The sequence below is a fragment of the Alosa pseudoharengus genome, unplaced genomic scaffold (assembly GCF_046254945.1).
Source record: "Alosa pseudoharengus isolate Yale_2024_CS ecotype anadromous, Long Island Sound unplaced genomic scaffold, YU_APseudo_1.1 YU_APseudo_1.1_scf_11, whole genome shotgun sequence".
NCBI classification, from domain to species: Eukaryota; Metazoa; Chordata; class Actinopteri; order Clupeiformes; family Clupeidae; genus Alosa; species Alosa pseudoharengus.
The window spans coordinates 12,102,932-12,127,805 of NW_027468576.1; the positions used below are offsets into that span (position 1 = coordinate 12,102,932).

The following is a 24,874-nucleotide window of genomic DNA, read 5'->3' on the forward strand; positions in this document are numbered from 1 at the left end:
TTAGTTTAATCTTAGAACACATTATTCTATTAAAAGATAAACCTGCCCAATTGTTGCCTTGGTATGTCTTTGTGTTAATTTTTTATTGAGAAATAACGACACAAAATTCGTGTTTCTTAAAGAAACTTTTATTGTCAGAATCAAATTACATTCGTCATGATTAAGGTCTGGTAGATTTTAACTCTTATTTTGTCCTGTAACTTAAGTCTGGTCTTGCAGGAACGTTTTGATTCAAATAATGCGCTGTTTATGAAAAGTCCATAGAAAGAGCCATGAGTTAAGTGCCAAAGACTGTACTTTGTGAGTTTACATTATACTTGCCAGAATTTCATATACATCTATGAACCCTGCATTGACTCTTCTCCAGAAATCAGATCACAATTACAGGTGAGCCAGAATAAAGGTCTTTGTCCACTATGAACAAACAAATAGGCCTATAGACCTGTTGGGGAAAATATGCAGAAACTTCCATTCAGTGGCGGTTGTTTCTGTCCTGCCAGCTGTCATTTCACAGACACTTGTTGTACATGGCTGTGTGTGTGTGGGAAGTTAGGTTGTAGAACTCTCTTTCTCTTCTTGGATATGACCACTGACACTGGCAGAAACAAACATGGCAAAGACAATAATTTTTTTATCTTTCTGAGTGGCACCAGATAAAACACAACTGACCTAAAGTGTGTGTGTGTGTGTGTGTTGTTGTAGTAGTAGTAGTAGTGGTAGTAGTAGTAGAGATGAAGTAGCTGCCAATGAAAAGATGACACAGATTATGTAATTCATTCAAACATTTCAAGAATGTGGTTCATACGCTACTTGAAGTCATTTTGACATGATATCCTATATAAACATGTTGACGAGTTGTCGCTAATTCATTGCTTCTTCATAATAGATGCTCATATTAGTTTCTACCATTCTTTCTTCTACCCGAGAAGACAATCACTTTCATTATGATCAAAGTCTCTGTGAAGTTTTAAAACAAACTTTCGTTTTTTAAAAATTGTCTGGAGGCGTTTGCCCTCAAAAGAGCCCTCTGACACAGTTTCAGTCTGCAGTGGTGCAGTTATTCAGTGAGTCTATTATGTGGTCCTCCAAACAGAGCATCCATGTTTAGATGATAGGTCACATCCAGTGACCTTCGACCCCTGGTTCTAGTTGAGGGGCTCCTGCTTGATGCAGATGACGGAGGTGACCCCGCGAGGGCTTCGCCCGACCTCACGCATCAGGACGTACTCGCTGAACTGGGACGAGTCCACGCCCCCGCCACACGAGCCCACGATCTCAAAGCCTCTCTGCTGGAGTCGCTCCAGCACCTACACACACACACACACACACACACAGAGAGACACAAGAGCATACATAGAGAGTCACACAGAGAAGCATACACACACACACACGCATACACACACAAAAGCATACATACAGTAAACAGTCACACACAGAAGCACACACACGCACACAAACACACAAAGACACATTCATACATGCGCAAACTCACAGAGAAGCACACACACACACACAAACACACACACACAGAGAAACAGAATAAGAGAGCATTTTTAAAAACTCTGTGCTGTGTTTCTGTTTCCCTGAGACCCATGCAAACAGGCTGATCGTTTTCCAGAGCAGAGATGCTCTCCAGAGAGCAGTGAGATTACATTCCATTAGTGTGCCCTAAGGAGGTGTGCCCCCCCCCTTCAACCCAAATCCCCTTATTCTTTCCCTCAAATCTCCCCCTCCTGCCTCTCTCTCTCTCTCACTCTTCCCCCTCTTTCTCTCTATATCTCTCTTTCTCTCACTCTTCCCCCTCTTTCTCTATCTCTCTCTCTCTCTCTCTCCGTCGTGCATTATGATTTGACCTCTCTCGCTCATGCTGTCCTCACGCTCCCCCTCCGTGTCTCTCCTCCATTAGTATATTCTGCAGACGCCACAGGGAAGAGCCGTTAATAACCCAACTGAATTCCTAGTGCCTGAAGACATACAGACATCATGCACAGATATGCATTCACACAGACATTCACGGATACACTCGCCAACAAGCAAACATACGAAACATACAAAATCAATTCAGGATTCACTGAATAATATATGTGGGAATGTGTACTGTATATATGTAAGCAGGAAAGACTGAGAGTATGTTCACATATTCATGCCTGACTGCATGCGTATATATATATCAGTGGCGGCTGGTGGTTAAAAAAATAACGGAGGAAGGAATGTCTGCTTGATTGGCGTTAGTGGCAAATGTGAGGTTGTGATGGTGTTGGTGGCATATGTGAACAATAGAGTATGTAGGCCGCCTACCCAGACACATTTATAGCAGCAGTATGTACTATGTAGCATTTTTTTTTATACCATGTTTTTATTCAAGAAAGGTAAGACAAAACAGATCCATACATTCAGGTACAGTCTCTTCTTGATTTCTGTTTTCTTATTTTGAATCAAACCCATCCCACCCACACCACCCATATACTGCCATTTAAATAAATAAAATAATAATAATAATAATAATAATAATAATAATAATAATAATAATAATAAATAAGTAATAAAATAAATAAATAAATAAAATAAAAAAAAGAGGGGGGGGAGGAGGAAGTTGAGGGAGGGAGTAATTCCCACTCCGTGTAGAGGGCACATCATATATCAGACAACACACAATTGTGCATATAGGGCAAGGTCTTACATTATCAGGGCCTTATATCATCTGGGGGGAGAGTGTTAAGCCTCTCAAAGTATGACAACAATGGATCCCATATTTTATGGAATGTATTGGTTGATCCTCTAGAGCAGGGATTCCCAAACTGTGGTACGCGTACCCCCGGTGGTACGCGAGCTGCTTCTAGGGGGTACGCGAGATGAAAAGGGCTATGGCGGACAGGTGTTAAAATGAAAATTTTAAATATTTTGTAATTGAATGAATAAATACATAATTTCGAATCAGGTCATAATGATATGGAAACATGAAATTAAAGGATATCATTTATAAACTCTGTATGTGTTCATAAAAAAAAGGGCAGCTTATTAAACATGACGCCTGAATTAGCTAATATAATGCGTTACTTTTGAATGCGTCGGATGGTCCGTGGGGGGAAAGTTTCGCGGATATAACAGGTTTTTGAAAACAACAAAAACAGAAAGGAGGGAAGCAGCAAAGCTAGGAGTTATTTCAGATGGGCAAGAACAAGGTAACATTAAGCTAGGCTTTACATTTAACAAACTAAAGGTAGCCTTTCTAGGCTGTATAGCCTAATGTTGTCCAAACGAATACATCCTTGTCAGGCGTTGTTGTAGGCCTATTATAAGATATTGTATGTGGATGTAGTTAGGCTACTATGCAGGCTAGTTTTCATTTCCAAATGCACGCACCTACAACCGGGAAACGGACACATATTGTGAACGTGGGGGGGGGGGGGGGGAGGGTTCTAGAATGTGTTACGTTTTTATGTGTTTATGTGTCGGATGGTGGGGGTACGCGAGCCGAGTCGTAATGTAAGCAGTGGTACGCGGGAGGAAAAGTTTGGGAACCGCTGCTCTAGAGAAATACTTAATTTTTTCTAATTTTAGGAATAGCATCAGGTCCTTAAGCCAGACTGATGCATTCGGTGGTTGATGAGATTTCCACTCGAGGACTATCCTTCTACGAGCCAAAAGGGAGGCAAAGGCAAACGCGTTTTTCTTATCAGTAGTCATTGAGACTTCACTCACTAGTACACCAAAAATGGCCATTTCTGCATTTGGCTTCACATCGGTGTCAAACGCTTCATTTAAAGTTCTGCAAACAGATGACCAAAAGTCTCTTAACTTTGGACAAGTCCAAAACATATGAGCCATGTCTGCTGAAGTAGAATTACAGCGGTCATCAATGTCTGGATAGATTCTGGACAGCTTTAATTTGGTGTAATAAATTCTGTGAAAAACTTTAAACTGTATCAGGTTGAGGCGGGCACAGGAGGATGTTCCATTAACTCTACTCTGAGCACAGTCCCAAGCTGCATCAGGTATCTCCATCCCAAGTTCTTCAGCCCAATCATTCCTGATTTTATCTAATGACACCTTTTGTAAAGAAAGTATTGTGTTGGATATAATTGAAATCTGGCCTTTACTCTGCACAGGAATCTGTAAGATGTTGTCCAACTCTGAGTTTGCTGGTAAGGCTGGAAAGGTTGAACTCCATGTTTGGATAAAGTGACGGACCTGAAAATATCTAAATAAATCTGACCGTTGTAGTTTAAATTTCTTTGTAAGGTCATTAAAGCTGCCAAAAAGGCCATCTATATAAAAGTCACTACATCTAATAAGACCCACTCTTTGCCACTGTTTAAAGGTATGATCCATTCTGGCTGCAGGAAAGAGGTGGTTATTGGAGATAGGGCTACACATAGAAAAATCAAGAAGTTTGAAATGTTGTCTAAATTGCGCCCAAATTTTGAGAGTAGAATGTACTACGAGGCTTGATGTATACTGTGATGGTGAGAAAGGTAATTTTGCTGTAGCCAAAGCAGAGGGAGATGTTGATAAGCAGGAGTTTGCTTCAACTTGGCACCATTCCAATTCTGGAGAATGAAACCAGTAAATAACTTTTTGTATATTTGACGCCCAATAATAATTCCTTAAATTGGGAAGCGCTAGGCCACCTTGGCTCTTGGGTCTCTCTAGAAACTCCCTCCGGATTCTAGGAGTTTTACCATCCCACAGAAAAGATTAACTTATTCAAAGACTGAAAAAATGATTTGGACAAAAATACTGGGAGACATTGAAACAAATACAAAAATCTAGGTAAAACATTCATTTTTATACAATTAACTCTACCTGTGAGAGATAAGTATAGGGCTGACCATCTCTGAAGATCGGATTCTAGCTTTCTCATGAGGGGTTTGAAATTCTCTTCATAAAGATCAGAGAAGTTACGGGTGACCTGTATGCCTAAGTATCTAAAGCCAGACTTGGAAATGCGGAAAGGGAGTGCAGTATCCGAAATATGAAGAGCTGAATTATTGATTGGAAAGCATTCACTTTTGGACATGTTCAATTTGTAGCCAGAGAAAAGCCCAAATACATGTAACATTTCCACAACATCAGGGACACATGACACTGGATCTGATATATAGAGCAATAAATCGTCAGCATATAGAGAAATCCTATGTTCAACTCCCATCCTGTGAATCCCATGTATGGCGTGTGATGTTCTCAACTTAATTGACAGGGGTTCTATAGCTAATGCAAACAAAAGAGGGCTGAGGGGACATCCCTGTCGGGTACCCCTTGACAGAGGAAAAAGTTGGGAAGCCAATTTGTTAGTTATTACTGATGCTTTTGGGGAAGTATATAGCAGGCGGACATAAGAGATAAAATTAGAACCAAAGCCAAATCTTTCTAATACGGCAAACAGATAACCCTACTCGATTCTGTCAAATGCCTTCTCCGCATCAAGGGAGACAACCACTTCTGGAATCCCCCTGGATGCTGGAGAGTGCACAACATTCAACAGTTTACGAATATTTGTGAAAGAGTGACGGTCCTTCATAAATCCAGTTTGGTCCATTGAAATTATTTGGGGCATTACAGTATCTAATCTTGAGGCAAGGATCTTGGCTAATATCTTTACATCTGTGTTTAGAAGTGAAATTGGCCGATATGACCCACACTTAAGCGGGTCCTTACCAGGTTTCAACAGAAGTGAAATAGATGCCTCTGTTAGGCTCTGTGGTAGTTTTGAATGACTCAACGAATGGTTAAACATTTCAAGGAGAATGGGGGCTAGCTGAGATGAAAATTTCTTGTAAAACTCCACAGGATAGCCGTCTGGCCCTGGGGTTTTACCACTTTGCATTTTCTGGATAGAATCAGAGATCTCTTGTAGTTGCAAAGGTTTGTCCAATTCAGTCTTAACAGCCGAATCAATCTTAGGGATATCCAAATTGTTTAAAAACTGTAACATGTTTGATGTATCATGAGGAAATTCAGATGTATACAAGTCTGAGTAAAATGCTTTAAAAGTATTGTTTATTTCAACTGGATCTATTGTTAACTGTGAATCACTGAGAATCTGTGGGATCATACGCTGATCTGCATTTCAGCTGGTAAGCTAACAAGCGACCTGCTTTGTCTCCATGCTCATAGTAGTGTCCTCTTGACCACAGGAGGTGCCTCTCAGTTTTTTGCGTCGTTAATAAATCATACTGAGTTTTCAGAGTGATTCTGTCTTTATATAGTTCTGGAGTTGGGGCTGTGGAATACTGGCGGTCTATGTTTCTTATTGAGTTAATTAGTTCTTGCTCCCTCTGTTTTCTTGCCTTATTACGTGATATGGAGTATGACATAATTTCTCCCCTAATAACAACTTTCAATGTCTCCCATAAAGTAGATGGTGATATTACGTCTGATCTGTTGAATAACAAAAACTCATCAATTGCTTTAGATATGAATTCACAGAACTGTTTGTCTGCCAACAGGGCTGTGTTCAGTCTCCAGGTATTGCGCTGCGTGAGATTTTGAGAGAAAACAAGATCAAGAATCACTGGTGCATGGTCTGATTCCACTATGGCAGTGTACTCTACTTTCTTTACTGTGGGAAGGAGTATTTTATCAATAAAAAAATAATCTATTCTACTGTATGTATGATGAACGTGTGAAAAGAAAGAGAATTCTTTTCTGTGTGGATAGAAAAACCTCCATGGGTCAACACAGCCAGTCCGATCCATGAAATCACAGAGAGCTTTGGACATTTTGGAGCGTGTTAAAGTTTTAGGATCGGAGCGATCTATAGCTGGGTCAGTCACAGTATTCAGATCCCCAGCAAGAATGAGCCTATGAGAATTTAGATTTGGAATCAGGGAGGTGAGTTTATTAATGAAGCCAACATCATCCCAGTTAGGGGCATATACACTTATAAGTACGACAGGGGTGTTAAAGAGGGAACCTGTCACTATTATAAACCGTCCTTGAGGATCAGAGATAGTTTTTAAAGGCATAAATAATATTTTTTTATGGATCAATATGGCCGCTCCCCGTGCCTTAGCGTTAAAGGCGGAGTGGAAGGTCTGTCCAACCCAGTTTTTCCTGAGCCTAACTTGATCTGCTATGGTCAAGTGAGTTTCTTGTAAAAACGCTAGTTCCACATTTAATTTCTTCAAGTGGGAAAATATTCGTGACCTCTTAAATCGGCCCATTCATGCCCTTAACATTCCAGCTTATGAATCGGGTGGATGGCGCGCCTACTTCTGCTCTACTATAATTTGTGCTATCAGCCATGCGCCATTAAAGGAGGGGAATGGGGTGGAGTGTAGCTACACCCCATAGCAGAAAGGTAAACGTATGTCAAAAACTCCTCCAAAATAATAATCAAAGAAAATGAACACAAAAAACCCTTTGGCATTATAAAAACCCGTTTTAACACAGAATACATAAAAATGGTTATGTCAATAATTAAACCCATCCCAACATTAAACATAACACACACATCTCTAATGTCTGCCTCCTGAACATAGGCAAACCGCTGGCCCCCCTCTAAATCTTGAATCTTCCGGAGGTGCGTTATTTAATGAGCCTTTGGCCATCTAAAAGTTATACTTGAAGCTATTTAAAAAAATAAAATAAAAAATCAATATTGCCGTCTAACATTCGTCACATTATGACAGACTATTCCGACAATGAGCCTAAGCAACGATAGGTGCAACTTTAAACAGTGACTAACATTGTGTGCTAACATTATATATGGCTAGTAGCCACCACCTCCACACATGAGTCAGTTTAGAATGAACCCAAACAAAGTCAATTTAGCGTTTGAGAGTAAATGCACATAGTAGGCTGGGAACAGTACAGATTTACCTCAAAATGCCCGTGTTAGTCCTTTTATGCTGCTATTATCAGTTGGTGAGGACATCATCTCTCCTCAAGCAAAGTTCAGTCTGATAACATTAACGGAGGTGAACTAGCCGCCAGCCGTCAGCCAAAGTAGTCACATAGCAATCCGTCGGATCTCTTACTCTTGAGCCATCACCTGTTGATCATAGAACGCCTTTGCTTCCTCTGGTGTGTCGAATTTAAGCGAATTCCCTCCGAATGAGACTCGCAGACAGGCTGGATAAAGTAACTGGAATTTTATTCCCTTCTTGTAAAGTGCTTGCTTGATGTTGTTGAATTCCGCACGTCTCCTTGACAGACTAACGCTGAAATCAGGATATATTCTCAGAGTAGAATTCTTGTATTTCAGCTCATGTTGTCTAGCCCAACGCAGTACCCGCTCCTTTTCCTGGCATACCACAAACGGCCGAGGAGACTTTCGAGTATATTCAGGTTTTTTGCCCACTCTATGCGACCTTTCCAAAGCTGGAGCAGAGTCAAAAACCTCACTGCCCATAATGCCCATCAGCAAGTTTGACATAAACACCACAGGATCCTCGCCCTCTTCACTGTCTTCAGGAACATTCACAATTATCAAACTAGAAAAGCATTTCCTGAAGGAAATACAGTGCATGAAAATGCAAAAAATATGATGTAAAATATCATACAGAGTAAAAACAAACTATATTGGTTGCTAGGTAGATGAGGTTTAATATAGTTGGAGTGACTGAACAGTTAAATAGGTGGATAGTTTATATGGTTAAATGATTTGCTTGGTAGATAAGGTTTAATATAGTTGGAATGATTGAACGGTTAAATAGGTGGATAATACTTAACTTAGTTAACTTAGCTAATGTTTCCATTTTTAGTAGTTATGCTAACTAGCATGTTAGCAATGCTAACTATGTTAACCATGTGACTTAGCTAACCTAGCTAATTAATTTTATCAGTTTTGCTAACTATGCTAACTAGCATGCTAACATGCTAGCATGTTAACTATGCTAACCATTTTACTTAGCTAACTTAGCTAATCATTTTTAGAAGTTTTGCTAAAAATGCTAACTAGCATGTTAACATGCTAGCATGCTAATTATGCTAACCATGTGACTTAGCTAACTTAGGTAATCGTTTTTAGTAGTTTTGTAAAAAATGCTAACTAACATGCTAACATGCTAGCATGCTAACTATGCTAACCATGTGACTTAGCTAACTTAGCTAATCATTTTTAGCAGTTTTGCTAAAAATGCTAACTAGCATGCTAACATGCTAGCATGCTAACTATGCTAACCATGTGACTTAGCTAATCATTTTTAGCAGTTTTGCAAAAAATGCTAACTAGCATGGTAACATGCTAGCATGCTAACTATGATAACCATGTTACTTAGCTAACTTAGCTAATCAATTTTAGCAGTTTTGCTAAAAATGCTAACTAGCATGTTAACAAGCTAGCATGCTAACATGCTAACTATGCTAACCATGCTAACTAGCTACAGTGGGTAAGAGTCATAGTTGATGACAAGTAACAGTTACAATGGCTGAACAGTTAAAAAGTTCAGTAGTTTAAAGGGTTAAATTGTTTAACAATGAAATATTGTAGTGAGGACTTTTATTTTGAAACAGTTTTTGGCAGAGGAAGCAGTTGGACAGGATGTGTAGTCTTAATAGGGCCAGTTTGTATGCTTAAAGCCTGAGACTGGCAGTTGAGATCCAGGTGGCCCGAACACCTGCCATAGGATTCTAATTGCTTAACGGCTCTATTGTGATGTCATCAGCCCATGTTAAGTCTATGGGGAAAATTTGAACAGTTTTTAATTAATAGTTTAAAAAGTATAAAAGTTACAAAGATGAAAAATACAAAGCCCACATGTCGTAAGTAAGACCTACGCAACGCAGTTTGAATGAAGTTTCTACGTTAAACGGTTGAAGCTGCATTAACTGCGTTAGAAGAAGAAGAAGAAGAAGCCTAGGAAGAACAGTACAGTGCATTTTCATGCACTGTAATTAGATCTGCGAGAGCGGTTTTCTAAATCCTCGATGCGATCCAGGAGCTGTGTATTCTGTGTTTGCAAAGATTTGATTGCTGCATCTGCTGCGAATAACTTTTCAAAATTCTCCCCTGCTAGGGATTCCGTTGCAGTCAATCGGGTTTGAAAGTTATCTACAGTCTCTTTTACAGCGTTCATAGAAGTTTGCAAAGGGCCAACAGATTCCTGAATGAGGATGGAAATATCCTCTCTTAAACTGGCACGTTGCTTTGACAGCTCTTCCACCAACTGGTCCATGGAGATTCCATCGCCATTCCTAGAGGAGCATTCGTTAGCAGGGGAGGCCATAGTAGCTAGCTTGCTAGCAATGGTGTTCCGCGTTGTCGGTGCAGCTGAGGTCGACTGTTTGTGTCTAGAGGTGCTCATTATATGTTCGTGGCTAATATAAGACGTTATAACAGTAGTTTTATTATAGTTATACGGCGTTAAAAAAAATTTAAAGGAAAATTATAGGCAAGTTAGGCCGGAGCTCGTCTCTCTTGCTTCTTACTCCAGCATGGCCCAAACCGGAAGTCCTCTATGTAGCATTTTAACTGGCAATGTTGTGCAATAAATGCTGTTCTGACATTCTCGGGGGGGGGGGGGGAATTTATGAAAGCATACTCGAAAGGCAAATGTTATTGAAGACGTCATTAAAGGAATGCATCATGGTCTGAAACATTCATTAACAATGTTACCATCCAAAGATACATTTAGAACGGTGAAAACAAGAACATAACAACAAGAACCTTATTTAACAATTGTTTAGTTAAGGCATAACTTGGATGATTATAACAACGCATAACTATCCAAAAATTTTTTTATCACCAAGTGAACTGTCCACGTATGTGACAGGCCAGCAGTAGGCTATGGCTTCTGTGCTAACGTTACCAGTTACCAGTTAGCCACTATGTAGGCTAGCATTCAGTAGCCTACACTAGCCTTACCATCTTGTTTTGGAATATTAATTTTTGGAGCTGGTCTTCCTGCTTCGATAAACATTATCAGTGTATTCGCAGTGTATTTGAATGTATAACAAATTTGAGATTGTCCTCTGATTCTATTGTAGGCTACTGTTTATTTCACGAGCAAAATAGTTAGGCTGATAAGCATAACAATTGTGCATTTTATGACTAAAGCATGAATGTTTCACCAGATATAATCTTCCTCCCCTAAGGTTTAATTTCAGACGTGGAGCCACTTCAGATCTGACCTCTGGGGCTAGATATTTGCTGTACAATATACACATCTTTGAGGAGTAAAATATTTTTACAAGTCATTCCAGAATTCTACTGTGAAGATCTAGAACTTACATTAACTGCCATTCAAACTGGTTGATTGAGTTCATTATGACAGTTTGAAATGAAACCTTTAACTGACAACATTCTAATCACATACAAATGTGATTTCTGTTTTCACCTTTAGGCCTATTACTGCTATGCCTATAGATAGATAAATACATACTGGAATGGTAGATAGTAAACAATATGATAAAGAGCAATTTAATAAGGAACCCCTTTCAAAAGAATTTGTAGTAGTATTTGTCTCAACAATGTTTTCCTTTTTTAATGTCATGTCTCTATTGGCTGTGTATGTCCAGGCTAACAGTCTCCTGAGCAAGAGCAAAGATCAGTGCACTTGAGGGCAGCCTGTTTGCACCTGCAACACATAGTACACCCTTTTTTGCAGCCACAACGGATCAGTTCATAACAGCCATGCGAGGCCTCTAGAAGAGTGGTCTAGAATGCTGCCATCCTGTCTCATCCTTCACCCATACTTTGGCCTCAATGCTTACTTGCATTATGTGTCTGTGTACTTCCTCCTGGGATGGATTTGATATTCATCTTATATGGTGGTGGTTCTTGGACCTTGTTTACTATGCATGTAATGGATATGAAAGCTGTAGCAACTGGATTGATAGTTGTAAAAAAAGTTTATATTCATGATGTCAACACTGCACAATTAAATTTATGTACATCTGTTCCTGACTAGCACAATCAGTACTTTATGCCCTATGCACAGGATTAAGCTGTTGTGGATGGTCATCTACTTGATGGTTTGTGGCACCAACAAATAATTACACGACAACATGACAACAGCAGTATAGCCTTTAACATCAGTGTCTAGTTATGTATTTTATTTTAAGATTAAATTTAAGGATTGATATGTGATCTCTTTAAGACTCGGGCTGTGGCATTCTGGGAACAACATTCCGGTAATTGGTTCAAGTCAACAAATTTATTTCAACTAACGATCATATTTTGAAACAACATGTAAATTAATCAAGTTAACTTTCATACCTTTTTTGACAAGACTTTAGGTAAACTTTTGTTGACTTGACTAAGTAAGGGAAGTTAATTTAACATAAATGTTATTGTCAAATTAACTCAAAAACGTAAGGCAGCAGGGTAACACACCTTTTTAAGGTAAATGGGCATATTATTTTTTACAGTGCATGTGGTCTTCTGATGAGCGTCTGTTGTGTAGACCAGTCATAAACGCTAGGTCAAATTCAAGACTCTTTTCCTCAGTGGTTCCTCATTGGTGGAATGAGTGCTCTCCGTTCCTGTGATGGTTTTGGGTCTTTCAAGAGGGATCTAAAGATAATATCTGTTCAACATGCACTTAATTTATTAAAGCTTTCTTATGCGTTATGGTTTGTATATTATAGTATTTATTTATTTTTATTAGGCTATTGATTGAATTGACATTGTTGTTTATTATTGCTATTCCCCTTAATGTAGTCTTAAATTGTTTACTGTTACTTTGCATTGTTGTTATGTGTATGTCGCTTTGGACAAAAGCGTCTGCTAAATACCATAACCATAACCCAGCCCCAATCAGAAGGGTTTTGCTCAGGATCAAGCACTAAAGCTTGGTACCAGAAGCTGGCTTGATAAGTGACCCGCTTAATATGTTGCTCAAGTGCAGCCTTTGTGGGTGGGATGTTCTCTAAAGCTCTAGATTTCTGTGTGATCAGGTTTTCTGGCCTCATTCACCTCCATGATGTCACTTGTCCTATCATACATTAGTACTACAAAGCGCTCCAGCAGTGACATGGATAGTTCACTCTGATCATTCTTCAATTCCATGAGCTCATTGAAAGCTTCTGTGAAAGATTTCCATGTCTCCCATGCAGTTTGATGTCTTTGGTATCAAGCACTAGCAGATCTTGGCTCTTCAAGAAATGGGTTCCCCATCTCCTCAATCGATTCACTGTTATCAGGGACCTAACATGCTTCCATGCTTCCCCCCCCCCCCCCCCCCCCCCAACAAACCTTAACATAAACACAACACATTGTATTCAGCTTCCAGCAACTGCGTAATATCAACTGCATTGGGACAAAACCAAGTCAGGGGCAGGGCCATGTTATTAAATGAACCAAAGTGAGCTTTTACTAGAGAGGGCACACTGACCAGAGAACAGTTAGAAGAGCCACTCAACATGGCCCAATAACTGGAAAGTATGAGTGTGTGTGTGGGTAAGACTTACAGGGGGGCTACTCCGGGTCTGCAACTGAAGCGCTCCGTTCATATAACGTAAAAATAGTTTTAGAAAACAGGTCTAATTTAGCCAGTTCCATTGATTGCAGTGTCGCCTCCCTGTGAGATCTTTATCTTGATTTATTCGGCAGACGCTTTTATCCAAAGCAACTTACAGATGGCAATTAATTGCAGGGCCAGAAAGTATGTCAAAATGTCAAATATGGCATCTTCACAATAACCTGTATTGCCTGCAGCTTCTAGTATGTGAGTTCTAGAGTGAGAACTCTAGAGTCTCTGTCTGTGTGTGTGTGTGTGTGTGTGTGTATGTGTTTGTGTATGTGTGTGAGCGAACATACACAAACACATACCCCCCCCCCCATCTCATAAAAGTCTCCTACTTGTACTGAGTTGAGCTGGCAGTAGCCGTTGAGGGGGAAGCGGATGACGTGGGTGTGGTCCTGGTTCCAGCCCGCGCTCAGCGCCTCGCACATGACGTCGCCCACCTCGGGGAAGACGTCCTCCACCAGGCTCCGCTCGCCGCTCAGCGCAATGCGCTCGCCCAGCTCCGGCGTCACGCGCACCGCCACGCACTCGCAGGCCCGGGACGCCCGGCCGGCCTCGCGCTCCCCACGCCAGCGATCCAGCTCCGTCTGCATGGGGTCCAGCTGGAAGTACTTCACCTCCTCGTAGAGCAGCGCTAAGTCCTGCACAGAGGGGACGGAGGGAGAAACAGACGCTCAAGGAGAGGGACAGAGGGGGGAAAGGCACACAGGGGTGAGGAAATGGACGACGGTTAGGACACACTTTAGAAATTAATGACAGAAAGAGTAAGGGAGTAAGAGAGTAAGATACAGTTAAAAGTGGAAAAGTTCAATGTTTTTCATAAAGCTTTTTTTTTTGTTAATATAAATTCACTAATTATGGCCAATAAAACTGGGATTGAAGAACTTAAGAGAGCTTCACAAGTGTGCACTGGGGCTGGAGTCAGAGCATCAAGAACCACCACACAGAAGTCTTCAGGAAATGGGCCACAACTGTCACATTCCTATTAGTAGCAAACCACTTCTGAACCAGAGACCATGAAGTGCCTTACCTGGGCTAAGGAGAAAATGTACTAGAAAGTTGCTCAGTGGTCCAAGTATTATTATTTTTTTTCAGAAGAAAGTATATTTTGCATTTCATTTGGAAAGTGAATTGAAATCCAGTGTGAAGATTCCATTTGAGTAAATTGCTATTCGTACAGTATACATACAGTGTATCTCTCTTGTCTTGTTCAGTAAACACAGCTCTAATCATGAAGATGACTGCTGACTTAACAGTTGTCCAAAAGATGATCATTGACACCCCACACAAGAAGGGAAAGCCACAGAAGGTCATCACTGAAAGAGCTGGCTGTTTGCAGATTGCTGTGTGGAGGCCTATCCATGGAAAGTTGGCTGGAAGGACAAAGTGTGGTAGGACAAGATGTTGGCGATCATTTGCAATGCCATGTTGTCTGCTGGTTTTGGTCCACTGTGCTTTATCAAGTCCATAGCCAACGCAGCCAACTACTAGATTTTAGAGCTGTGCATGCATGTGATTTTATGTTTTTTACTTTTACAGACTTTTTATTTGTTTAAGTAATATAATTTACTCGTATTTTCTTCTGTTTATGTAAATCATATTGAATTGCCTCTGTATTAAATGTAAAAAACTTGCCTTGCCTAATCACTGCATAAACAAACATGTTTAAACTGCACGACATCTTGAGAGGTCTCCACATGGACACACACACACACACACACACTCACACAACACCACTGTGAAAGAAAGACAGAGACGGGGAGCCGCACCTTAAAATCATCTGGGAGGAGGAGTTTAGAGGTACGCAGGAAGTTGAGGATGTAGCGGAACATGAGGCCGTCGCGGTCAATGAAGTAGTGCTGCTTCAGACTGTCCAACACAATGGGCTCAGAACCGTCAAACAAACGACCAATCCTGGACAGAGGAAGGGCCGTAACAACACATGCAAAAAAATACTTTTGTAATACAACACACACACACACACACACACACAGTTTGGTGGTTGATTTGCTTGTGCAGGAAATAGTTAGTATTTAATAAGTATTAAACACCAAAGTTTGCAAAATGACCAGGAGGTGTGGCAGGAAACCTGGAGTGTTTCAGATAGCAAACGATGGAATGTCCACTGGTGACACACGGCACACTTCACCAGATTAGCTCATTAATGAATCTCTTCAGTAGTCACTTAACCAGATTAGCTCATTTATGAATCTCTTCACCAGATTAGCTCATTAATGAATCTCTTCAGTAGTCACTTCACCAGATTAGCTCATTAATGAATCTCTTCAGTAGTCCTTTATTCTTTACTTCACCAGATTAGCTCATTAATGAATCTCTTCAGTAGTCACTTCACCAGATTAGCTCATTTATGAATCTCTTCAGTAGTCACTTCACCAGATTAGCTCATTTAAGAATCTCTTCACCAGATTAGCTCATTTATGAATCTCTTCAGTAGTCCTTTATTCTTTACTTCACCAGATTAGCTCATTAATGAATCTCTTCAGTAGTCCTTTATTCTTTACTTCACCAGATTAGCTCATTAATGAATCTCTTCAGTAGTCACTTCACCAGATTAGGTCATTAATTAATCTCTTCAGTAGTCCTTTATTCTTTACTTAATCACTTGTTCTCCTGAACAGCAACAGAGCTGTGAAAACACACTGCTGCCAGAGAGAACAGAGACCACTGTAACCGTAGGCAGTTGAGTTCTGCCTTCAGCTTAGCTGTTTCACTTTCGATTGCATAAATAGTTGTTGCATAAATCAGTGCATGCAACACTGCAACAAGCTTACATCCAAGCAGGCCCTGTATGTTAGTGGCAAAGATATCCTCATGAGGTGGCTGATCTCTATAGATGCTTCTGGAGTTTCATTAACTGTTACCAAGGTATGCTGTGTCTTTACTTTCTGTGTGTGTGTGTGTGTGTGTGCGTGCGCGCATGTGTCTGTACCTTGACTCTGGGTACTTGGTCAGTGTGGCGAGACTGCTGGTGTACATATGGCCTCCCACATCGATATGGACCGGTGCATTGGTTTTGCTGAGCTGAGCTGGCGTGGGTATCCCATGGCAACCGATAGGGGAGGCAGGTGACTGTACAAGCAGGGGGCGACCTGACATGCTGCTGTGGTGAGTGTCCTGCATACACACAACAGTTTGGCAAAACATTCTCCATTACACACAACATACAGGAATTGGAGTGGTCTTAAAGCAGAGTAATGTATTTCAGTTTGTGTATGCATTAAATGTATTGTTATGCTTACAACATGAATTGCAATGAAGCCTGCAATGTAATTCAACTTGATCACCATTGAAAAAAAAATGTTTCTAAATAAGTATTTGAATAAATATGTCCACATTCCCATATATTTGATTGTCAACAAATGCAACAGAAGACCTAACAGCAAGACAGAGACTGGGTCAAGCTCCAACATTTTTATCTTTTGGGGTGAATAATGGAAAACCTCAGCTTTCAGCTTGAACAGAAACAAGCGCACATATAGACCCTTCCTAGACATAAACGGTTCAATTAAATAGGCTACTGTTTTCTTAGCAGTAATGTATTGCAGGCAGCCAGGGGCACTTCAGCTTTCGATAGGTCAAATGAGAAATTCCTCAAAAAGCAAACCGTGCATTATGTTGACCAAAATGATCTTTTCATGTATTTGACAGAATGTGGCGTTACCTCTGGAAAACGAAATATACCCCAAAACACACTCAAACAGAAGGCATTTTCTTCTGTGAGCCAAAGCAAGCGTCTTCGTCTGCCTACCTGCGCTGGAGGCGCTACAGCAGGGGAGGCTGCCTGACTGTTCTGATCTTGTGCAGCCAGCTGCGGAGCGGAGTCCGCCGCAGTTTTTATGGCCGGAGTGTCCTCGTGGCGCTTTTTCGGTGGCGAAGCCTCTATTTCTGCCGCATTTATCGGGTAGACTAGAGTCCTCGGGCGTTTGTTCGCTCTCTGCGGTTTGAGTGCAATTGCATCCTCCTCCTCCACGTGCTGCACATACGGCAGCAGTAGCTGGACCGTTTCCGGTGGGATGCGCTGAGAGGGAGCTAACTTTGACCCAATGCCGGCGATGCTATTCAGCGTTGCTATGGAGACGGCGCCGATGCAGTGGTTAGTGTAGGTCTTGGACAGTTTGGCCGCACGCGACAGCATCTGCATCCTGGTGCCAAGCAGATTCTTGCCAATCGCTTTGTTCTCGTACCAGGTCGCGTCTCTCTCCCCACAGTGATCCCGCGGACGCTGGAAAAATGCCTTGCACAGCGGGTTCCGTTTAGCGAGGTATTTCACAAAACTGGCATACGGACAAAACTCTGTTCCAGTTTCGTACATACGGGGGAGATTGTCCTCGTCCGAATCAGATCTTTTTTTAGTCCAAGACGCAGAGCGCGATTTATGGTAAGGACCGAGCGCTTTGAAGTACACAAACTTTCGCCCATCTTCATCCATCGCGAGCCCGAAGGAGTCCTCTTCCAATTCGCGCTGATTCTCACGTCCGCGCGTGCAGAAGTACATGCAGGTTTCGAACCACACTTTATTGAGCAGCCCAAAGGGTGAGCTGGCGCAGAACACGGGAGAGGTATAGAGTTTCCTCAGGTCAGCGCGCGTTATCGCCTGTTTCTGCACCACCGGACCGGCACCCTGTTCCTCGAGTTTCCTGATGACAGCGGCAAGCGTCAGGTTCGCACCCCGTAACTCGGGGTCCTTGGTGAGGTCCAGTGCGCGACAATAAGGTGGTTCATTCAGGTACCGGTTGAGAGAACTACGAATGCTGATGAGCGAGGACTTGCTGTAGAGCTGCCCGCTCTTGGAGCGCGCCTCTGCGTAGAAGGAGCGCAGCACGCGACACAGAGCCTCCTTGTCCATGCTCTCAAAGTCCGGACTCTGCGATTTCTCGCTCAGGTACTCGCGGAATATTCGGACCGCGTACCGGGTGGCCAGGCGTGTGTTTTCACTCAGACGAGAGCGGTCGGAGTCCATCCCCGCGGCTGTGACGTCCTCCTCTTCCTCCAGTTCGCCCCCGCCGTGCCGGTCCGTATTGCGCATAACGACCGAGTCTTCCTCGGTCTGGTCTGATGCGCAACTGTCAGGCACCCCTCTTTCCTCCTCGTGCTCCCACTCCTCCTCAAACTCTCCTTCCTCATCTCCAGTGATCTGTATCTCCTGGATCTCTCCATCCTCTTCTTCTTCTTCCTCTTCTCCTTCTCCCGCTTCTTCCTCCTCTTCTTTCCTCTCATGGTCCCCCATCCCCTCTTCCCGCTCGTCGCTGTAACTGCACTCACGGCTGCCAGGCATTCTCGCCATATTGCGGTCTGTGTGTCCCAGTCCCGAGGCAGTGCGCATGCGCTATATTGGACCGCAGCGGAGCCGAGAGTGTTCGGTGTTTTAGTGACCTTCAGCCACTAGCACAGACACGCGCTCTTAAAGGTGCAGGGAGAAGGGGGGCATTCCCAAATTAAACACACACACACACACACTGCACAAACACACACACACACACACACACACACACACAGAAAGAGAGAGGGATAGAGGGAGAGAGCAGTCTGTTATGTGTTGTATTGGCCCAGCAAACATGATTGGCTGAAAGAGTAAGTCTTTGATGACAAATACATTTCTCGCAGAGAACCCCTGCAATACACTGCAGACACAGGTACACACAAATACTGCAAATGCACACGCGCGCACACACACACACACACACACACATACACTCACGATATAGATAGTAAGAAAAGGTAAAGGTAAAAGGTAAATAAAACTTCAATAACAACTTGCAGACTCACAGGCTTTGTGATATGAAAGCAACAACAGCTGATTGGGTACATAACGGGAATGCAAGAGATGCATCTGATGACAGAGACTAGCGAGATATTAATGTCTTCAGATAAACGTTCCATTACATTTGTCACATAAGATATTCTCTTTCAGTCTTCTATTCTCTCTCTCTCTCTCTCTCTCTTTCTCTCACACACACACACAAATATATAACACAATAACGCATTTTCTTTTTGACACGTTTCCACATTCACAGACATACCCACAATTGTCTCTTTCTAAACTGCACACATGCACACACGTGTCCCTATGGGTGATAGCTGACCTTGATAGAGATCCACTCCTCTGTGGCACTGTAATATTAACAGACTGCACACGAGCGCGAGCACACACACACACACACACACACACACACACACACACACACACACACACACACACACACACACACACACACACACAAATATACTATAGCCTAAGGGACTGCTTTAAAAGGCTCAGTTTCTCACTTTTGTTCTTGAGCGCCATTCACACTTGCCTTTCTTACCACACACACACAGATTCTCTCTCTCTCACACACACACACACACACACACACACACACACACACACACTCACACACACACACACACACACACACACACACACACACACACAGACAGATATACGCGCATAGAATACAGCCATGGTAGGTTATGTTTTTGCATGTTTTAACACCATGCCAGTGATTACTACAGCTAAACCACATCCTGTCAGGAAGGAGGAGGTTTCTCTCCATGACCTTGACCTACCCCAACTGTCATTAGCGGAGTGGTAATCGGGGGAATCCAGAGAATTCCCTGTCGGCTGATATCTGTGATCTTCAAAAGAGCATGATATCCCTGCACAGTTCTTTGCTGTGCCCTCAAATAGCCTGGACTATACGACCATAGCTCCTCACTCTCTGTCCCTGTGGCCTCTCCCCACAGCCCTGGTAATAACGTGGTAACAACACCTTTGATGACCTGACATGCAGGTATGAGATGCGTATGAGATGGCTACAGACTACTGACATGCAGGTATGAGATGCGTATGAGATGGCTACAGACCTGATGACCTGACATGCAGGTATAAGATGCGTATATGAGATGGCTACAGACCTGATGACCTGACATAGAGGTATGAGATGGCTACAGACTACTGACAATTGCAGATGAATGGCTGTGGCGTGTTTTAAGTAGCACTGGATTTCCCCACTGAAAAGAATCAGGTCAAGTTGGGTCGCTCTCTCATCAACACCTCCACCCCCGTTGGGAGGGGCTCACAAGTCTCCCACTCTGCCCCTGCCAACTGTAGATCAGGTGTCCTCTTGTTTAATGTTTGTGTTTAACTAAAAGGGGACAATGGAGGTTAAAATCTTCTGTGTCCACTATACAAAATCTTTAACTCAAATCATGGGGTTTACCTCATCTCATCTCCATCTTCTAGGCCACTCATTTCAATAGGCTCTACTAAAATATCAGTGCTACAGTTAGCCTGAACAGGTCAATTTTGAAATCAAAAATGAAAGCACCACTCAATACGCAAACACGCACAACCACACAAGCTGACACTAAAGGAAACAGATGAATTCATTCCCATACATGGGCCACTGCTTGCTTTTGAGCTTCAGCGCCACCGACCACAAATCTGACTGCATCCCCCTTTTCGCTCTGCTCACCTCCCTCCGTTGTTCCCCTTTTCTTCTCCTCCTCGCTCAAGGGCAAGTCACAGGAGAGGCTTTGACACTTTTAAAATGGAAGAAAAATGAGGAAACTGGGGAGAAAAAAAAGAATGATTTGAAAAATCGGCCCTGTTCCATGTTTGGAATTCTCATTTCACACCTAGACACCCAATTAGCAATTAAGGCTCGTTAGGCAGGGGCAAAAAGCTGGGCCTGTGATGTGGGATGATGGGTCTGCTCTCTCTGAAGTGTGTGTATGCATGTGTGTGTGTGAGTGTGTGTGTGTGTGTGTGTGTATGTGTGTGTATGATGGAGATAAGTGTCAGAGCTCCATTTCATTCAGCCATCATCTGCATGCCAGTGTGCCCTAAGGCGACTTGCCAAATAACACAGTCGCTCTTCAAAAGGAGATGTGAGCCTCGCTGCATGTGCTGCCTGGTGTGTGTGTGTGTGTGTGTGTGTGTGTGTGTGTGTGTGTGTGTGTGTGTGTGTGTGCGTGTGTGTGTCTGTGTGTGTGTGAGTGTGTTTGTGCAAGAGTGTGTGTGTATGACAGAGTGGAAATAGAGAAGAAAAGAGAGAGGAAGATAGAAGAGAGAGAAAAGGAGAGGAGAACAGGCAGGTGACGTGACTAATCTGGCGAGATAGAGGAGTAGAGTTGAGAGAAAGACTTCTCTTTGAAAAAGGCGAGAAAGTGCAGCGTTGAGAATGGGCTCTTTCGCTTCGGGGCTCTTGTGCTGTGCAGGGGTGTGTGTGTGTGTGTGGGGGGGGCACATTAACAACACAGAGTGATTACTGCCACAACCCACTGCAAAAAGAACCAGAGGGGGTGGGCCTGAGAGGAAAAGAAAAGAAGAGACAAGAGTTCAAATGGGAAGGGATAGGGCCATGCCCTGACAGTATAGGAGATACCTTTCTCTCACACACACATTACAAAGAGACAGAGAGAGAGAGAAAGAGGGATAAATAATGTATGTTTCTTTCAATGTATGTTTCAAGCTTCCTGGGGGGGGGGGGGGGGATACACGACATGACATAACAATAAACAAATTATATCTTTGTTTGAATCACCACTGATGGTTTTACTCCATCACATCTCGCTCCACAATTGTCCATGAAGTGAATGGCCTTATACACACACACACACACAGTGCTTCCACAAAATAATCTGACACATTTACTTCAGTCTACCAGACAGAGACAATTGACTGCCGTTGCCAAATTGTTGTTTTGCACCCTTTATTTCTCACTAGACCATTGTCATTGTCCATGGTACTTACTGAAAGGGTTTCAGCACCACAGACAGGGATCCAGGCCTCTTCTACCCTCAATTAAAATCAATAGTGTGTACTACTGGTCTCTCTCTCTCTCTCTCTCTCTCTCTCTCTCTCTCTCTCTCTGTGTGTGTGTGTGTGATCCATCATTGTTTTGGGTGGTAGTTTATGAGTCCTGCCCTATCTCCCTCTCCTTCTCACCTAAACGCTGATTACGCACTGTCTCTTTGAATCCTGACTGATGTGAAGATACACACTCTCATCTAATCCCTGGGAAAGACAACGCCATGATGAGAGGGAAAGCAAAGAAGGTGTTTGCACGTTCCTGTTAATCTTCTGTCTATGTGTGTGCATAATATGAACAACATAGCACGTGGACATGTGTGTGTGTGTGTGTGTGTACAGATTACTAACATGGGTTTGAGGGCTTTCAATTTACATACTGCATATTCTTCATGTTTGATTTAAAACACACTGCATATTGAGCATTCCTATACACATGCGTAAACAAAATCTCTCTCTCTCTCTCTCTCTCTCTCTCACACACACACACACACACACAACACTCATCACACACAGTTACACACACACACACACACACACACACACACACACACACACACACACACAGAGAGCTCTTGAAAGTGCATGTATAAGCACATTACTGAAGTGGAGAGAAAAGCAAGCTGTCATTTCTCTCTTAATGAACGCACCAATATGCATTATTAATGAAAAAAAACAAACCCTGTCGCCAGTGGCAAAATGGCACAGTAAGTGTGTATGTGTGCGCATAAATATGTGTGCATGTGTATTTGTGTTTTCACGCAAGGCCAAACCAGACCAGAAAATCACTGAATAGTCTCTCTCTATCTCTCTTTCTCTCTCTCTCTCTCTTACACACACACACACACACACACACACACACACACAATGTAGTAAGACATGTTTACTCTTTTGGTGTTTGGATCATATCCATTAGGTTGTAACGACCGACATCTGTGGAATCCAGTCAAGTACTGACCCCAAGACAGTAAATAAGGCCTAGGGCGCCAGTCCGCCTGAGTGTAGGCCTGGCAAACCTTCTCCAAGGCACAACACAAGCAGCATGATTCCACAAACACCTTGAACATGACATTCCACAGATGCTGGACATAGTTCTTTTCTCTCTGTTTCTGCCTACTGATGCATTTCCATCTTTAACATGTTTCACAAACAACACCTAAAGAGTAAATGGATGATTATAGCACACACATACATGACACTCATCTCTAAGGTAAAACAATTCTTACTACAACACACACACACGCACACGCACACACACTCACACACACGCCAAGTTGTGCAAGGAGACTTTTTGGCACTTCTTGCAGGTGTCCCAGATTGCTTCTCCCCATATCTGAGCTAAGACAGTAAAATAAAAGCAAGGCCTCAGTATCACATTTCAATGCCCAGTGCTTTGAAGAATGTAAGCACTTAATTTAACTCTGACCGTGGCATATGGACCCGCCAGGACCTTCCAATCAGCTTGTAGGGAGCACTACTGTACAGTACTTACTCATAATCAATGAACATTACACAGGGAAGTAGCCGTAGGACTACAGTATGTCAGTCTACAACACCACATCTATCAGTTTGAATGAGAAATGTTTTCGAGAGGAGTTACTAGGAGAGCTTAAGCTCTGAACTTGCTGAATGAAATTGCTTGCAATCCTGAGATTAAGCAATGGAACATTTGTTAAAGCAGGCAAACGAGCCTTTTGGGGTCACTCTCTCTACTGGTTTAAGTCAGCAGCTCATTCTTATAGGTCTGGAAAAAACACTATTGCTTCATACTTTCAAATAAGCTTTTATACATATTTCAATTAGCTACAGGTTAATTCGCTCAGTTGCCATTTAAACATGTAGGCTCACACTGTGGTTCACTAGCACACACCGACACAGTGCACGACTGCCAGGTTCTTTTCTCTGCCGCGTTTCTGAAAATCTAACTGACTGAAAACAAATGATCTCATGCTTGTAATCGCGCGCAACAAGACAAATAGAAGCGTACATGCAGCGTGCTATGCGTGGAAAACGTCTCTGCTGACGTTCCCTAAACACCATACTGCAACTGTAACCTACCTGAAAAGTAGGACTACGAGGTGGCTTGTGCTCTCTTCTGTCCCCGTAGAAATGCCTCTGACTCGGGCCAGATTAGTCACACTTTACTATAGGGTTACGAATCCGCCTCAGGGCAGCATTAGGACCGCTGTGGACCTCATCGTTCAGTGGCGTGGTTAAACAATTTCAAAGAAGCGAGCAGATGCCTACTGTTTTTTGCATCTCCTGACAACGACAAGCGACAGCGAAGCGTTGAAGGGTTTTATTCTCCCCCCGCGTTGCTTCTCACTCCTCAGTCTAGTCCCGCTGCGGGTGCACACTGATGCTAATCGGTGTGATTAGTTTTGATGGCACGCGCCCAGTGGGTACTCCGCGCGGCAGGCTGTAGCGCTTGTGCGGAAGCATAACAACTGATGGCAATCGTGAGCATTGCTTTTCGCTGTAACGTTAGAAGAGGGTTAATTGTGTTAAGCAGCAGCACATATTAACAGAGCTCAATATGAATTTCGCCAACATTTTTTCCGACTGTCATAAACCAATTCGTTCAGGACCTTGGACAGGGCTCACTGACCACTCGGTTTATGCTTGTGTTTATGCACTGTGGCCATAT

At 42.6% G+C, this 24,874-nt stretch overlaps 2 protein-coding genes across 2 annotated transcripts; both read right to left on the reverse strand.

The window, feature by feature from the left end:
* Window positions 1-193: 193 nt before the first annotated feature.
* On the reverse strand, window positions 194-16,553 carry LOC143114705 (BTB/POZ domain-containing protein KCTD1-like). Its single transcript, XM_076276442.1, has 4 exons — window positions 16,363-16,553; window positions 15,182-15,326; window positions 13,748-14,053; window positions 194-1,307 (listed from the first exon to the last, which is right to left on the reverse strand). The coding sequence occupies exons 1-4, from the start codon at window positions 16,551-16,553 to the stop codon at window positions 1,146-1,148; spliced, it is 804 nt and encodes a 267-aa protein (XP_076132557.1). The 3' UTR covers window positions 194-1,145.
* Window positions 16,554-17,090: 537 nt separating this feature from the next.
* LOC143117495 (uncharacterized) lies at window positions 17,091-18,459 on the reverse strand. The gene is made up of 2 exons (XM_076279243.1): window positions 17,182-18,459; window positions 17,091-17,096 (listed from the first exon to the last, which is right to left on the reverse strand). Exons 1-2 carry the CDS (start codon window positions 18,457-18,459, stop codon window positions 17,091-17,093), a joined length of 1,284 nt encoding a protein of 427 aa, XP_076135358.1.
* Window positions 18,460-24,874: the final 6,415 nt, after the last annotated feature.